This window comes from Rhopalosiphum padi, chromosome 4 (assembly GCF_020882245.1).
Source record: "Rhopalosiphum padi isolate XX-2018 chromosome 4, ASM2088224v1, whole genome shotgun sequence".
Classification (NCBI taxonomy): domain Eukaryota; kingdom Metazoa; phylum Arthropoda; class Insecta; order Hemiptera; family Aphididae; genus Rhopalosiphum; species Rhopalosiphum padi.
The window spans coordinates 21,475,714-21,494,198 of record NC_083600.1 but is presented as its reverse complement, the minus strand read 5'-3'; the positions used below and the strand labels follow the sequence as shown (position 1 = coordinate 21,494,198).

The window sequence follows — 18,485 nt, the reverse complement described above, 5'->3', positions numbered from 1 at the left end:
AAACACTTTAATAGTTGAATAATGACAATAATATACCCAAAATAGAGAATGTTCAATAACGAAAAAAAGTGACGAATTATTGTAACTTGTAACTATCAAGTAATTTAACAAAAACAATTAGAGTAAAATTATATCAATATTATACTAATATTGTTAGTTAAGGAGCAGCAATTTTATGGGGTTGCCAAATTTTTAAATACGGTTAGGTTATCACCTAACCTTATTGATACTTCATTTTATATAATTAATATCTTATATTACCTATATATACATATATATATATATAAATATTGTATAGTTATAATCATAAATTTATAAATAATGGTTTTGTAAATAATAATAATGTGAATTGATTACACAGGTATACACTTATTTGAAGTATGAGTATTTGCAATAAATAAAATAAAAAATTCAAAACATATTTAGCAACGTCGTATTTAAAATATATTATTAAACAAACCAGTTTAATAATGCACGATAAAAGGACTATATTTAGCATTCATTAATTATAAAAGATCAAAATGAGAAGGGGATTGACCATGGAAAAGTTCTGTTTTGTTGATTACTCAGACTAAGTTAGGCAGTTAATGACATCAATAAAACGAGATATTATTATACATTTTTTATGGATTTCAGTTAACAATTTAAGTTGGTACGTAATAACTAATAAGTAATATCACCATGAACAATTAGGTAAATTAAATTGAACAAAAGTATAGAATACAGAAGGTTCTAAGAGCATATCGTATTACAATAGCCAATACGTAACAAAATTTAAAATATTCATTTCAATTTTATACCAAATAAAACAAAATAATACAAATCTTTTCACATAGGCGTGTCTAGGCTTCATTTGCAGGTCGTGCACAACAGTGGCATATCCAGGAGCCAGGAGGATGGGGTTACTGCACTAGAATTATCAATTTTTATAGTATTATAAATATAAACCTTACAAGTCCACACGATGAAAATTAAAAAAATATTATATAAAATCAGAAACTGAGAAAAAAATAAAGTTAGGTATATTATGCACCACAATTTATAATGTAAGCTAGATCAAATTTCGCAGGTCATGCCTGAGCAGGACAGGCAAGACGCGTAAACACGCCTATGTCTGCTAACATTTATGGTAATGATAACTATTATGATTTGAGAGTTCTGTCTAAAATACATTTATATTAGAGGTACATATATTTTGTTTTAACACACAGAATAATATCAACAGGTTACCTTTAATTTTAAAATGCACAACCACTAATAATAAAAACAGATAATTAAAACTATTATTTATGTAAAATATAAATACCTATTTCGTTCCTTTTCATACGTGATCAGTATTACTGATCGTATTTCTGATGTAGTACTTATTAGATGTAAAAACGTGTTGCTACTAAAACAAAAAACGAATTTTAAAAATGTAATAATTATTATTATTGTGGGTAACGAGCTACCATCGACTTCCACTACGGTATGGAGAACAGCTTTTGATATTTTTTTTCCATCGTCAAATACCACCATTTGCCATTGGTTATTCCTGTATGTTTCTTATTTGGAGGGGTGATTTGTATTTGTCAATAAAACTTATAATTAATGTCTAAAACATTTTTGGATCCGATTGATTAAAGAGGGGAGTAATAATAAATCAATTACAAAAACAAATTTAAACTATGTAAATATTTCGATGACGTAATTTGCGTCGAAAACACAAGTTTAGGTACAGGAATATTTAGTACAAATTATATTTTAGAAAAAAATTTTTGTTTTTTATTTTTTATTATTGTTAATGCTCAATGTCAAGTTATTTTGTTCTTATACTCCATAAATTTGATTTTAAATACATCGTAAATTTTTATATGTATTACTGCATTTTAGTAGTTTAGTAGCTAAAAATAATTGTTTTTGAGCATTTAAATATTTTGATAAATATAAAATTATATTTTTATTTTTAAGATATGAAAATTTAGAACAAGTTCCTACTTTAATTTTTCATTGTGGGTATTATTATTTACATCTATTAAGAAAAATGTTGATCGGAAATTCTTTTTTTTTAATAGATATTTTATGTTCAAATTTGAACGTAAAAAGATATTTAATCAAAATCAATAACGAGTTTAGTTAATTTGTTGTAATTTAACATAATTAGTCATGAGTAATTTTTGTAGTACCTAATTTGTAAACATTTGCATTTGACATATTTCATTATATTTTATTGACATAGTATACTATATAATTTTTCAATGAAGGGTTTTCAGAAAAAATGTATTTAATCTACTGTATATTTTATATGAGTTATGATTAGTGATGGGTCGAACTGTTCGAATCTCGAACCGAACCGAACCGAACCCTTGATGTTCGGTTCGATTCGAAATTCGAACTCGGCACGAAAAAAATTCGAACCGAACTATCAAACATCTTTGACTGTTCGAAAATCGAACTTGAAAATATTTGTCGAACCTGACTTACTGACCACGATAGTTCAGAGACCAAATATTTGTACAATTCTTCAAAATTTATTTAAAAAAAAATAAAAATTGATAATCATTTTTTAGAAATAATTAGACTATTGGCGATAGAAAGTTATAAACTGTAACAGGCACCTTATGTATCATTTATAATAATAATGATAAAAAATATTAAGTTCAAGTTCGAGTTCGACTTAAAATGATTCTAGGTTCGTTTCGGTTCGGTTCGGTAGAAAATATGAAGGTTCGGTTCGGTTCGAGTTCGAAAAAATAATTTAAAGTTCGGTTCAAGTTCGGTTCGATTTAAAAAATCAGAGTTCGACCCATCACTAGTTATGATATTAAACATTAATTATTTTAATAGAAATGTATATGATTATATTAGTATATTACGCATATTGTATAGATTTTCTTGTTAATATCATAATTTTAGCAAACTACGAGTACAGTTTTTTAACAGACATGTAGTTTTTTAGGCGTTTAACCTAACCTACATTAGAGTCCTTGTGTAACTCTTAAGTTATTACATATACAGAAATGATAAATAGTAAATCCAAATATTATCATCAGAATTGAAATTTTTAGTAACTAGTAATAAATGTATACAAATCTAAGTTTTATTTGTCAAGACTTAAACACTTGATTATCACTGATATAAGTATATGAAGGTATATACGATATACCAATTTGTAGTATGAAGAATATAATATGTAGATACGTTGGATTAAAATAAAATCCACCTTTTATTAAATCGTACTTGCCAACGTCTAATTTAAAATATTATCCTACCATACAAACCAGTTTTATGATAAATACTAATGCCTTTAATATTAATGTATTATAAGAGGAGAACTGTGAGTAGAGAGGGCTGACCATGACTAAATCATAATTTATTTAAATGTCAAATCGGTTTACGTGTAGCCACCTCAACCCATAAGAAAAATAAATAACGAATAACGGATCGTTTTTACAGTCAAGTGGGTAATTCCGTACGTTTTAATATATTTTAAATAATCGGCGAGAGTAAACTTGAAAAAAGTGCAAAATACAGAAGATACTGATTATAAAAACAATTTTAAATTAATATTGTAATTATTTCTTTATTTTTAACAATAAATATTTATATATATATATATATATATATATATATATATATATATACATAGCAATTTAAGTTATAGCAGTAGGTACACAAGTGTTTTCATATGTGGACCGCAAACAATGGCCCTGTCCAATCATTTAATTAATTATTTTTTTGACATATAAATACTGTATTCATTTAAAATGCAAAAAAAAAAACAAAAATTATATAATATTGTGAGAAATACAAAATATAATGTATACTAAATAAATTACAATTTTATACTGTTATATTTAACATACCAAGTTTACATAAATAAATATATCATCAAGAACAATCATCTAGACGCGTGTTAAATTTTCATTAATTAATGAAATGTATAAAATATAATTTTTTTAAAGATAAACGAAGATATTCATAATCATGAAAGATACGAAATCTGTTATCGGTATTTTGTTTTTATGTAATTTGGCAATATAATGTATTATATTGAGTAATGAGTACCTATATTAATCACGCCATATAACGGCGATGGAATACAAAAATAATATAATAAAAGCTATTTAGATATTAACTATCTATAAAATAATGAACTGTGACTTAAATAAAATACATAAGTGTTCGTATAATTTCTATGAATTAATAAATCGATTAAATCATTATTAGATTTACAGTTTACTGCAAATAACCGTTAATATTAAAGTAAAAAATAGTTTAAGTGCATTAGTCGTCTATATTATCTAATATCCAATCCATATATGATGACACTTTGGTGTAGACGCCCGGATAACCCGGATGCCCACATTCCTTAAAACCATAAGAAACAATGCCAATCAAATAAAATTGTTTTCTTTTCGACCACATTAATGGACCTCCGGAATCGCCCTGATTCAAAATGAAATAAAAATATTATTTAAAATCTTTTTTTTAGATTAAAAAAAATATAAAATTAATACCCGACAAGAGTCTTTTCCTCCTTCTGGATAACCAGCACATATCACCTTATCATCGATTACCGTTTTAAAAGATGTATATGCTTGTTTGCATGCTGTTAAATTCGAAATTGGTACTTGAACTTCCATTAAAGACGTCGAACTCATGTCATCTAAAAATAATTAATACTTATTTTTACAAGCATTACGAAAACATTGAAATCTTTCATTGCCCGACATCTATAATGTAAATAACCCACTTATTAAACTTAATTATAATGTAATTAGGAATTTCTAATTTGGTTAACCACCTTTAATTATTAATATTATCACACATTTTTATTGATAGCAATCGATTCATTTTTGCGAAATGCGTGTCTTCTATAATTAAAGTATAATGTTAATAAAATATGTTTAAATAAAAAACTAGGTAAACTGGTTAATTAAATAATCTAATAAAAATAAAGATTTTTAAAGACATTTTATGTTTTTTTTTAAAGTTGGTGAATTACTTAAAATATATAAACGCTCAAATACTATATTTACTACTGGTAACAAATAATAATAGTAATTTAATAAATACCTAACTATATTTGATTGTTTTTATGAGTTTTATGAATAATATAATATTTTTATTACTGTTTTGAGGTGAAGCATTGATACTTCCCCAGCCTGCAACAAATGGCATATTGTGTGACTTTTCAACCTTTTTCATATCAAGTGATACTGGTAAGCAAATCGGTTGGATTAATTCTGCAAAAATTAAATAATGGTTAATAGATAATACCTATAATATATATTTTTCAATAAATAATATGACGAATATACGCTTTAAACTCATTAAAGCATTTGTTTAAGCTACCTAGGTACGTACTATTTAACGTGTATATTATGATAATTTATGAAAGATAAACTAACTTCATGCTAATATACTAATATAGAGACAAATACATTTTTGATAGCATAACAGATAGACCTTAACCATGGTTATAAACACCTATCTTGTGACTAACAGAAAATACCCTACAATATAGATATACGAGTAGATATTATATTATATGATGATAATATTAATTCTAAACTCACTGTTAAAAGTAACACTTTTTGTTAACACCAGCAATGCAATGTTATTGTTGTATTTTTGTGTGTCGTACCCCTCATGGTATATAATACGTTCGATCAGAATATCTAATGGTTTTGCCCTGTCATTGATCATGTTATCCAAATCTAACTCACCTAAGCGTGCCACAGTTCTGCAACAAATTAAATAATTAATTTTAAAAAGATCCTTAGTTCCTTTGGTTCCTCATAAATGTTATGACTAGTACATTATATTTTTAAATTTTGATTTAAAATACCTATGAACAGCAGTTGGTAATTGTTAACTAATTCGACTTAATATGATTTACTTACAAAACTTTATTCCCAGTTTTGGTGACGCATGTGGCGGAAGTTAAGACATGTGTGTTAGAAATTAATGTACCACCACATAACCATTGAACAGAACTATCGTTTTTATCTGCATTTTGGTATCCTAGGACTACCATCCATGGCCAAGCACCTGGATTATTCATTATAAGTAATGATTAGATCATATATTTTTTATTACATTTTTTTACAATTATAAAACATAGTACATCAATATAATATATCAATTTAATTTATTTAAAATGTATGGTTATGAATAAATTCTTACCCAATTGGGATTCACTTCCTCCAAGTATTCGAAAGCTTGATGCATTTCTTCGGCCACACATGGCTTGTGTTGGAAATTTAGACACAGGATCTTCATCTTTATCTTTTGTCAAATTTTTATTCTTTGATACAAACTCTAAATCGGAATGGTTTAATTTTACTTGACTTATTGACACAATTGAATCCGTAAATATGATGATTCCTAATAACGAAAATAACAAAATGTATAGAATTAAAACTGACTACTGAACATTTATGATTATATGTATCTACAATATAAAATATTATTGATAGTAAATATTATTTGTGTTCATTTTTCAGGATTTTTTAGAAGTATTGTATGTTTTTCAAAATTAAAATAGTATATTCAGAGTATATAATTGTAAAAAAAAAAATTCAATAATCTTTATTCTTACTAGAAAAGTGCTACAGGATAAACGTATTTAAACGTGTTTCTGTCTATTTTATAAAATTTTAATTTTGTGGTAGAAAAGGTTTTGTGTACATAATATCATAAATAGGTTTGAATTTTAATTTTAATAGCATGCTCTATATATCTATAAATAAATTATAGAAAAATTAATTTTTGCTATCAAATTTACATTACCTATATTGGAGGACGTTTCTATGAATTCCGGTGAATATCTTATGTCATAACAATTTGAACTTATAAAAAAAAGAGTATGGAATTGCGATAAACTTTTATTTTAATTAGAAACACATATAAGTAATCTTGTATTAAAATTTAAAATAATAGACATAAAAGTAAATATTTTTATGAAATTCTAACTAAAATTAATTTGAAATTTCCTGAGTTGCCAAAATGTTAAATTTAAACGAATATAAAAAAGATGACTATATAATTTTATTATTTTGTAATTATTAAATGCACAATTTATGAAGCACTTTTTATTACCAATTGATATTCATAGAAAAAAACTTAATATAATGGAACATTTTAAAATAAAACCTATAAATAGGTTGAAAACGGTCAACATTTTTTTTCGAAATTGAATTATTTCATATTTTTAAGATAAGTTAATATATACTTTTTGTGAAAATTTCATGTATCTACAGTTATTTGTTTTTGAATTATACAAAAATTACAAAATTATCTGGTTTAGTGTAAACATTCTCGTTTTTTCTAAACTTTTCAGATTTTTGTCATAATTATTCAATATTAACCAATAGGTAATTTAATATGCTTAGTTGATTACCTTGTTGATGATATGATTTGTTTACTAATTATAATGGGAAATGTGATTATTGGAATTTTTGTTATAGTTATCCAGAAATACTTAAGTGCCGATCGACTGTTAACCAAAAATAAAGTAAAAATCATTTTAAATATTAGTTTATTAATGAGAATTATTAGTTTCAATCTATTATGATTTTATTACTTGTTTTATTACATTATATATTATATTATATTGTTTATTATGTATACGTATAACAATAACGAAAATTTAATTTTAATATGTATTGTTAAACATTATGTTAATTTATAATAATTTCTTCTATTATATTATAACGTGTAGGATAACATTATAAAAAAAAAACTAAATATTTTTATTACAAATGTTAAAATTAAGAGATATATTATTATATGGTATAGAATATTGCACATATTTTTAAAATGTTAGCAGAAAATAATCACTAAATAATAACTTATTGTGATAAAAATAGAAGATTATTAAAAAAATTATTCTTATATTTTAAAATAATAAAAAAATTCATAGTTTTATATTTCATAAATTTTAAAATGCCACATAATATTGTACTCACCATTATAGGGGAGAGACGTTATTATCCCGATCATGAGGGTGACAAAAATAGAATATAGTTCTTTTCTCATGTTGAAACTGTAAATAATAATTATTTATATGATAAAGTTTGAATATTATAACCCAATTAAAAAGTTATGATTATATAAATATGTATACAGTAGTTTCCCAATTCCCAACTAGAAATGTAAACATAATCACATAATACAAGTATAGATAGGGAAGTATATAATATTACCATAGGTTATGATTTATAATAATTGATCACTATGCACATCTCCTCTACGTATGATAAATGCCATAATTCGCCATTTTTGATTGGTAGATATTGTTCTTTTTATAAAAGTTTATAAAATTTTATATAAAATATTGTTATTATCCAATAATAAGTGGAAATATAGACTAAAAATATTGGGTGAAAAAAATATTTGAATTGTGAGTGCGTATATCAAAATTCTGTGATCATACTACCTATCTATTTTATCATGGATAATATTATGTTGAGCAATTTACTATTTATAGAATATTTAAATTTCGAAACACTTTTTCTGATGTTTTTATAATAAATCACCAATATAACCGTATGAATAATGTTTAAATCAGTCTTTCAACTATTAACTATTAATTTCCCGTTTCGTTTTTTTTTCTAATAAATATAAAATATGTTATTTTTTTATAGTATAGGATTTTACATACGTTTTCACTCAATTTTTATACTAAATAATTAACAACTGCTGAAAGTGTTAAACTTAATATGTAACATTTAACTATATAGTATTATTTTACATTTTATAACTTTACATTTGAATTACCATTCTATACCTTTGACGATATTTCTCATAGGTACTTAAGTATACAACAATTTGCGAGGTCTTTGTTTTCTTTATTTATTCGAACATATACGATGACCTGGTTTATTATTATAAAAACGTATATTTAAGTCGGATACACTACAAATAAGAATATAAGATACCTGTATAGTTTTTTTCTTCTTTGTCGATGTCGAAGTTTATATATGTAGAATTCTTGATGAGTGTTAAATCACTTAAATCTATTATCGGCAGAGTAAAAAGGCTACATAATATATCAAAGAAGAATATTATTACAAATTATCAATGAGTATAATAACTCGGAAGAATATTGTTTGAAATGTTATGACACACAAGCAGACCGTTATTGTGAACAGGTATTAGCGAAGCCGTGTTCCTATGTGAATATTTTAAGTATGTACATTGCAATTTTGGAGGGGCGAAATGGTTTTCCTGGTGGTTTAACTCGAAATTTTAGTCTGAGATCAGTTATGGATAACTAGAGAGGGGAGAAATAATTAAATGATTAAATCACAGTGTATATAAAACAAAATAATATACTGCATATATAATACTAGTACAATAATTTTTTCTTATATTGGTACTCCTTAAAGATACATAAGCAAGTAAAATAATATAAATATTATACTAATAAACTATAAGGTTAAAAAGAAATTTTAATATGATATCTTAAACATGAACCATTATATTTTACAGTAGATACTATTGTAGGCACCTACTTGTTAGAAGGATAAATTCTCTGTTTTATGTTTTTATTTTATAGTTCTATTACTTAGAAAGTTTCTCTAACGAAAATGTATAGTTTTAAAACCATAATTTTATAATTATTTTAGTTAACCGATATGAAAATAATTTTTCAATTTTTTTTCAAACGTATACGATATTAGAATACCTTTTCAAACAAAAGTAATACTTTAACGAGTTGTCTCGTTCTTACACAGATATACTCGTAATTTTTTTCTTGATAATAAACGGCCAAAACCCCGTTTTCAAAAAAAAATGGAGTTATATCGTTCTTGCACGGACCCCTCCAGTTATTTGTCAGCTACAATATACTGACTAGTATGAATAGTATATTATTAACTATAGTTGAATATATCATAAACATTATTATTATTGCCTTGTATCTAACTTTCAGTTCTACGAAATATAAATTTTTAAAAATAATAAACTAAAATGAGGAAAAATAACACTCTAAAAGAGCATAGGTACTGCATACCTACTCATTTCCTTGTTTCTGTTCTCCGTAATTTATGATATTGAAATGTAATATACATTAATCAAGGATAAAATAATTGTTATGATACCTGTAAGGTTATAATAAAATATACGTATTTCGTTTTTGAGTTACATCTTTTTTTTTTTTTTTGTTTTTTATTTGAGTTAAACAATCTATACAAATTATGTACAATAAGCTTAAGTGTTAACAAAATTTAAATTACAGCCAGAAAACATGAATGAGAAGCCACCCACTGGTGACACTAAAAAAGTTACATCTAAAAAAAAATAATAATCGATTTTGTCAACAACTAAAATTTACCGTTTTCTCTTTGTTTTTTTTCGGTAATTATTTTGAAAAATAATAATAATAATAATATTTATTTTTCGTTAGTAAAAATTAGATTTATTTTAGAAAAAAACTTTCAAAGTTGACAATCTAAGCATTCATTTGACTACTTATTGTGATATACACATAAAAAAAAAACATTGTAAAATTAAAACATTCTTTGCTCCACTTAGAACCTAAAATTTTTCAAAATTATATATATGTTAATAATTATAAGAATAATATATTTACAAATTAAACCACAAACAATTGTTAAAAAGTTTGAAATCTACAATATCTTAATATCTATATGTTTAGTACACGACGATTATTTTTGATATACCTATAGGTAAAGTACTCTTCCGCTAACTGCTAATGATATATTATTAATATAAGATAAACTTACATTGCTATAAAATATTCCAAAATTGATAATTTGTTCCAATAATGGCGATAATTCAATTATTTTAGGCATATCAAAATTTAAAAATACAAAATTTGTGTTTACGTAATGTTTATGTAGTGCGCAAACAAGTCATCCATTTTTAGTTTAACAACGGGTTTCATTGTGCGCAAATGAGTCGTAAATTTTCAGATAAAAAATGTCAAATATGCGCAAACGAGTTGATTCTTGTTATAAAGTATATTTTAGATGTATTTCAATATTTTAAGTAATTTTTTTTTATTATAAATATAATTATTACTTTTTATTCATTAATTTTTCTTGTAATCTTTTTCATATTATTATGAATGCCGTGCTCTATCAGTAGACTTATTTATACTTTTATATATTAATACTAATTATATAGGTACGTCATATTTATTAATATATATATATATATATTTTGCATTTACAATTGATAGGTAATTTGATAACGAAAAATTATATGCTGTAATCACTAATAATCGAAATATCAATTAATTTAAAATTTAATCATAGTAATAGAGTTTATTTTTATAATATGAATATAAAATTATTTTAGATTTTTCATTACAAACCACATTATAATTACTATATTCGTCCTTCATTTGTTGATTATTCCATTGTAAAAGTTATTTTTCTTTACACAATCTCAGGCATAGTGTTGTGTCTTAACGAAAAATTAAAATATATACATAATAAAGTTCTTTTTATAAATACAACTTAGTGACGTTACTTCAATGGTCTTCCCTGGTCGTTAGATCATCAATGTAAGTACTAAACAACCATAAAAGTATTTTATTTACTCGTATATTGCTTATTTTTAAATCAAATACCAGTATACAACGTACTGCCGAACTAAATCGATTTTTTATTTTTTGCATGGTAGTTTTTATGAAATTCAATACTGAATAATTTGCTTAAAAATATTCTATTTAAGTGTTAATATATTTTACAAAAAGATTTCAATAATTAAAAGTAAAGAGGTGTAATAATAAAATACTGTAAAAACGCAATTTATATTCACGTCATATCTGGAATTTTTATATGGAAAAACCTGTATGGTTAAAATTGTTTATACGTTTGTATGTAAAAAATCTCCAAGCTGTAAAAACACTGAGTGTAAAAAATTTTAGCACAACTCTGCTGTTAATGCATTACTGTGTTAGTGTTCCTCTGATAAAAATAATAATATTCACATATACTCATATTATATTTATAAATCAAAAACCTGTTTTTATTTGTGATGTTGGCCGTCGCACACTTAGTCTTTGGGTCAGCGAAGTTCAACCTTTTATTTTTAAGTATAATTATCTTATGGTAGCGTAACCATATTTATAAAAAACACACAAACAATTTGACTAAAAAAAATATATTATAATATAATATAATATATTTACTAAACTTAATACTACTAAATAATCTTTGTATTTCCAAAAATATTTAGCAGATGATATTTGTTTGTTGATGAAAATAATTACGGCTGTATAGATTCATAATAATTACACTGTGCAACAAACCGATAAAGTTATATCTCAAGTTTTTTTCTTTTACACAATTATAGTAATATGGAGATAACAGTATTAAAAGAGACTCGTTTTAAGTTCGTTAGTACAAATGTGCATGATGTTCAACAAATGAATAATGCCGTTTAAGGAGGACATATTTTGGTCCTCCTATGTTACGCTATGAGCTTAACAAAAAATGTATTATACATAGTAAATTAGTAAGTCATTAGTCATAACATATAATTATATTGCCGTTGTTTTTATCCATCTCAAGCAATTTTAAAACTCTGTTCTCAAATAAATTTAATTATTTAATCTCATAAATATATAAAATGCATTTTACTTTACAGGTAAAATCTATAATATGTGGTATAATCCTCTAGTCTACGTATTGTAGATTGTATATATACATTTAAATTGCAATTTCTTTTAAACGGGCTAAAGAACTAATATATACAATTCAGTTATTGTTTATTTTATTTACGATCCAGTCAATAAATGATGTCACTCTGGTGTATACTCCCGGATGATTTGGTTCACCACATGATATAAATCCATAAGAAACGATTCCCATTAAATAGTACTGATTTTCTTTTGGCCACATTAAAGGACCTCCGGCATCACCCTAAGATAAATCGAAAAGAAATAGACGAATATATTGTATATGTACAGCGTACACAGTTAAAAGTTAAATACCCCACAAGAGTCTTTTCCTCCTTCCGGATATCCAGCGCATATAATTCGATCGTCAATCACGTTGTATCCATTGGCATACGCTTCTTTACATTTATTTATGTCCATTATTGGTATTTGAACTTCCATCATAGCAGTATTGCGCGATTCGCCTGAATAAATGCAATATTTTTATTTAATATACACTAATGTAATAGTTGTAACGTAATACTAAAGATGAAGGCAAGACATTTTTTTAGTAAACTGTCATAATATCATCATAGAATATATGCTATTTACTATAAGATCCATTAATTTTTTTTTTAATTAACTCCCAATTAATATGATTATTTTAATTTGTAATAATATACATAAATAATATGTTTATATTATGTATACTTAAAAATATCAAACAAAAAATTAAAGTATATATTTTACAATCTAAATAAAATTACAGTTATTGTTGAATTTTTACCCAATCTTATAATACATAACAATTAAATATATGTAAATTATTTTTAATTGATTATCCAAGAGTCATATATTATGCAGTCGATTGTATGGTCAAACATTTGTTTATAACGTATAAAAGAAAAATGTACACAACAAGTTCATAGTATGAATATTATTACTAATAAAAATTAAAAAATAAATAAAAATTTAACCAAAATTATAGTCGAAATTGATAATATCAATAATAGTTTGTATAATGCATAGTCTATAGTAGGTAATTTTAATATATTATTACTGGAGAAAAATAGTTCCTGTGTAGAACCCCAGCCTGCAACAAACGGCATAAGTTTTGTCGTATTGATGTGCTTCATATCCAATTGGATCGGTAAGCATATTGGCTGGATGAATTCTGCACAAAAATTACAATAAAATATAAACACGCGTTAACGTTTTATTAAAGTATTGTGGCGGTAATAATATAGTATGTTTAATATCAAGATGCAAATAAAATGTGTAAACAAGCATTGATGTGTGATTTTATTTATAAATAATAATAGTTAAAAAACGCAAATCACATTAAAAATATACTTTAAATGGTGATTATTAGCGACTTTATAAGCAAACCTTACGTGTATAGGAAACACTATTTTTTAATTTCAATATCGCAATGTCATTAGTGTTTTCTCGCGGGTTGTACATCTCATGTATTATAATACTATCTATTGGAACATCTAACGGCGTTGCTCCATCGTTGACCATAAAATCCAAATCCAAATCTCCTAAGCGTGCCACTGTTCTAAAATATTAAAATAAAAAAAGGCATACGTTTAAGAAACTGTATACCAGATGAATACATTTGAGAAGTAATACATGAATATCGAGACGGATGTACATAAAATATGCTGTAATTACTTACAACCTAACAGCTTTTCGATTCGACACACATTGCGCAGCTGTTAATACGTGTGTATTTGTTACCAATGTACCACCACATAGCCAATATAATTCTTGACTATTTGCATTTAAATTCTGGTACCCCATGGCTACCATCCAAGGCCAAGAACCTATCAAATAGTTCAATATTAGCAAAGTCGACTTTTCAATGGGTTCGTAATTTTATACTTCATGATATTACGATTAGTACATGCATAATAAACAAATTCAAATAAATTTCAGTTAATCATTTTAATGATGTTCAAACCTAAAATAGATAGTCTTCCTCCAAAAATTCGATTATCAATGGAATTGCTATGTCCACATGTTTCTTGTGATGGTAATTTTGATGATTTAATCGTTATATCACTTGTAGGCTCTTTCATGTCGATTGGTTTCGATTTGTCCAACAATGAATTTTCCAAGGGACAGCATACTTTTGCAATTCCATTTTCGTGTCTACAGAAGGATTTCTTCAAAAAAGCCATGACAGATGGAACTTGTCTCTGATTTTCCAGCAGTATTCGTAATTTTTTACAATGCTTAATATCAATACAAACGCCATTTTCATTGTTTGGTGTTTGGCATGCTGTAGTCTCTAATAAAAATCAACAATTGCATTTGGCATAAACTCGTATAAATCTTAGTAACATTAAAAATAAACTTACCATTATTAGGATATGCATTAGTGATTCCGATTATGAATGTTATAAAAATAAAATATTGGTATTTCCTCATATTAAAACTGTAAAAAATAAACTATTATTAAGTTGTAATATATTTTACAATTACGATCATAAATTCAAATTTCCTAAAAGTACTATTACATCTGATGTTTTGTTTTATTCTCAATCATCATTTCTTTGTAAGAATATAAATGTACAAATTAAATAAGTGGGCAAGTAAGTAAAATAGATGTCAAGTTGAATAACCTACAATAATTTATACGTTAAAATTGAATTCAATAATAAATTATTGTATACGAAAAACGATTTTGTACAAAGATGGTTGTATTGCTTGACAAATTTATCTATCGGCCAATATTATTAAATATATTTCATTATATATTTATACTTACTGATACTATAGCAATTTATTCTATCATACTAATAATATGGTATAATTAAGCTTTAACTTAAAATCAATCTACATTTTTGAAAATATTACTTCATAGAGTAAAATATAATAAATATTTTTGAATTACAGCAAAATAACTAGAAATGTTATTTTTTTTGTTTACAATTGTCTGATTTTGACATTTTGTTAACATTTGAACTTCAAATGTCTATAAAAAAATTGTGTTTAAATATTGTTATAAGTTGTGGGTTTCAGTAAAAACTACTAATGAAAATTCTAGTATTAAATTATTTAGCTTAAGCTAAAATCATTTTTTAAATTTCTAACTACAAAAACTACTTAAAAAAATATTTGAAAATTTCAATTACCTAAAAATCGTTTAAAATTAATGTAAATATTTTAAAAATTACATTGTATATTAAAAATAATAATTTAATTACCAGTGGAATATTTCAAGTTTCTGTGATTAAAATTTTGTTTTGCTCGGAATCTGTAATTAATTGGAATTTAGTTTACTCGACGGTTACTCATTAATAAGTTAAGACACATTAATTTGTCATATTATCGTTAAATATGCAATATACATACATTCATTTATGATTTAAGTACATCTAGTGTACTTCATGGATATATATATGATAAATCCCTAATAAATAAATAAATCTTTTAGTAAATTACATTAACATTATGTATAAATTCTCTCGTACATGAATAAATGGCAGCGTTCCAATCATTTTCACATTCAATTATAATAATACCCCTATGGAAGATATTAAAAAAATGTTTCAAGTTATAGTTAATTCACACGAATACCGGATTACACTGATATGCTTTTCAATATATTCATGTACCATATAATATGAATATGATATTATAAACAAGTTGTGTATACTTCTATTAATAATTTTTCGTCCTTCAACATTTTATCATATTATCGAATTGAAATACATTGTTGAGTTTAAATACCTAACATGAATATTAAAATTATTGAATTTTGGTGATGATTATAAATTCAAAAACTGTATAATTATGTCGTTGTAGATAGGCTAATGTTATCTGTGAATACCTAGTTTTCACACTAACATACACTCAAATTACTATTATTCTCGTTGATCTCATGCTGGCATACCGTACAATTCAATAAGCTATTGAGCCCATTTTATACTTTTTATACTTTAAAAAATATTAATTAATCATAATAATTTTTAGGTTCTTAAAAATATTTGATATAAAAATTAGATTATAATAATGATTTTCGGTGAATAATTTTTTTTATAAGTCATCATTTGTCGAGTCACTGGGTAAACCGGCAATTAATTTATCATATATTTCATAATGTAAATAAAAAGTCTAAGTATATAATAAATACAAAATCTATTATGAACTGGTTGTTAGGTGAACTCTAATTTTAAGTTCCTATTACAAGTTGTAAAAATTTAAAATTATGTATGTAAATAGTTCAAGAATTATAAATTGTAATATTAGATTTAAGAACTCTAATAACTCATTTATCTTACCAAAAGCTTAGTTTTAATAGATGAATTAATTTCATATATTATTCTATTTGAATATTTGAACGTGATGTATAAAATTAATAATGATAAAAAAAAAAAAAATACTAGAAGGTTCTAAAATTAATTGAAAAACTAAATTATACCTGGATAGATAGTTTTCTTCCGTCCTATGGGTAACGTCAATAATATATTTTAATTAGGCCTCTAATACGATGCGTTTGTATAGGTATGGATAACTGTACGACAAGACAGACAGTCCAAATCTGTGTATACGGCAGACGGCTACATCAGAAATCAAGACGAGTATGACGCAGAACTGGTATGCAAGAAACCGCCATGTGACGACTCTAATACTACCTGGAATGGCAAGCTCTGCACGTATGGATACACGTAGGTGTGGCTATCGTTGGAGAGTGAAGTCTCGATGCATATTGTTTTTTAATAGGGGTGGTTATAAAACAATGTTTTAATAATGTGTTTTCCATATTTTAAAATGAACTGCTGTTAAAAAAATATTTATAGAATTTATATATTAAATGTTCAAGGTTTAACAAAGAAACAAATGTTTTTTTTTATAAATATAAAAAAAATAAAATAAAAAAACATTGAAAATTCCAAATTTATTTAAATTAATTTTAATTTTAAATAACTAGTTTCCCCGAAGTTTACTGTGCAGTAATAGATAATTTTCAATCTTCTACGGCTGTGTCTAATAAAATTTCTCGTCTTATATTTTAAAACGTTATTTAACGATTCGATAAATTCACAAATCAATACAAAAATAATTTATTAGTGTATATAATATTTACAAATCATGTTCAAAGTATCATAATAATATGCAAGGTTAAGGAAGGAGAATGTGTTTGAATCTATTATGTGCGACGAAGCAAGTAATTAAAATATTTATACAAATTACAAAAAATGTCTAATTATTTATAAAGAAAGATAACATAAAAATTAACAACTCTGCAAAAGTAGTGCCCTTAAGCAAGAAATAATGCTTGTTCGTACACAACATATTTTTAAATATTAATATTTGAAGTTAATGGAAGGTAATTGATTTACGTACGAATGTATAAATGGCCGTGTATCGTTTACGCGTCGTTATGTCCGTTTAGAGTCTAAACTTTAGACTATTTAGAGTTTTAGACATTTTTTGTAAAATAGTAGTACACCATTCAATTTTCGAGTTATACATTGTTTGCACATCGTCCGTTTATTACCCTAGGTAAAATGTTTGTACATCAATAAATTACGCATCAGTATATTTCGCAGCAGAAATAGAAGATATTAATAAGTCGTTTAAAAACTATAAGCTTAAAATTGTATGCTCGTAATATCTAATTTTTAAAATTTTAGTTGAAAATATATACCATAATAATATTGTGTAAATATTTCTGTTTAAAAATGTATACCATGTAATAATACGACAAGATTAAACAGTTAAAGTGTACGGGTGATTAACAGTAACTAATACAAAATAACATAATATTGACGCGTAACAGCTTTAGTTGAAACGACGTGTAAGGCGTTAAATAGGTACATTAATGTTAGTATATTACAATCGCCATTATTTA

General features: G+C 24.9%; 2 protein-coding genes across 2 annotated transcripts in view; both read right to left on the bottom strand.

Annotated features, from left to right (window-relative positions):
* Positions 1-1,480, bottom strand: part of LOC132928804 (uncharacterized) — a 30,782-nt gene extending 29,302 nt beyond the window's left edge. The window contains exon 1 of the mRNA XM_060993697.1: positions 1,307-1,480. The gene's annotated coding sequence lies outside the window, so the exon portion shown is untranslated. The remainder of the gene's footprint in view (positions 1-1,306) is intronic.
* Positions 1,481-3,517: 2,037 nt separating this feature from the next.
* LOC132928963 (transmembrane protease serine 9-like) lies at positions 3,518-17,187 on the bottom strand. The gene is made up of 15 exons (XM_060993941.1): positions 17,052-17,187; positions 14,986-15,062; positions 14,586-14,915; positions 14,301-14,448; positions 14,014-14,180; positions 13,680-13,793; positions 12,956-13,104; positions 12,724-12,884; positions 7,956-8,032; positions 6,172-6,372; positions 5,889-6,036; positions 5,562-5,728; positions 5,115-5,228; positions 4,500-4,648; positions 3,518-4,428 (listed from the first exon to the last, which is right to left on the bottom strand). Exons 2-15 carry the CDS (start codon positions 15,053-15,055, stop codon positions 4,267-4,269), a joined length of 2,157 nt encoding a protein of 718 aa, XP_060849924.1. The 5' UTR covers positions 15,056-15,062; positions 17,052-17,187; the 3' UTR covers positions 3,518-4,266.
* Positions 17,188-18,485: the final 1,298 nt, after the last annotated feature.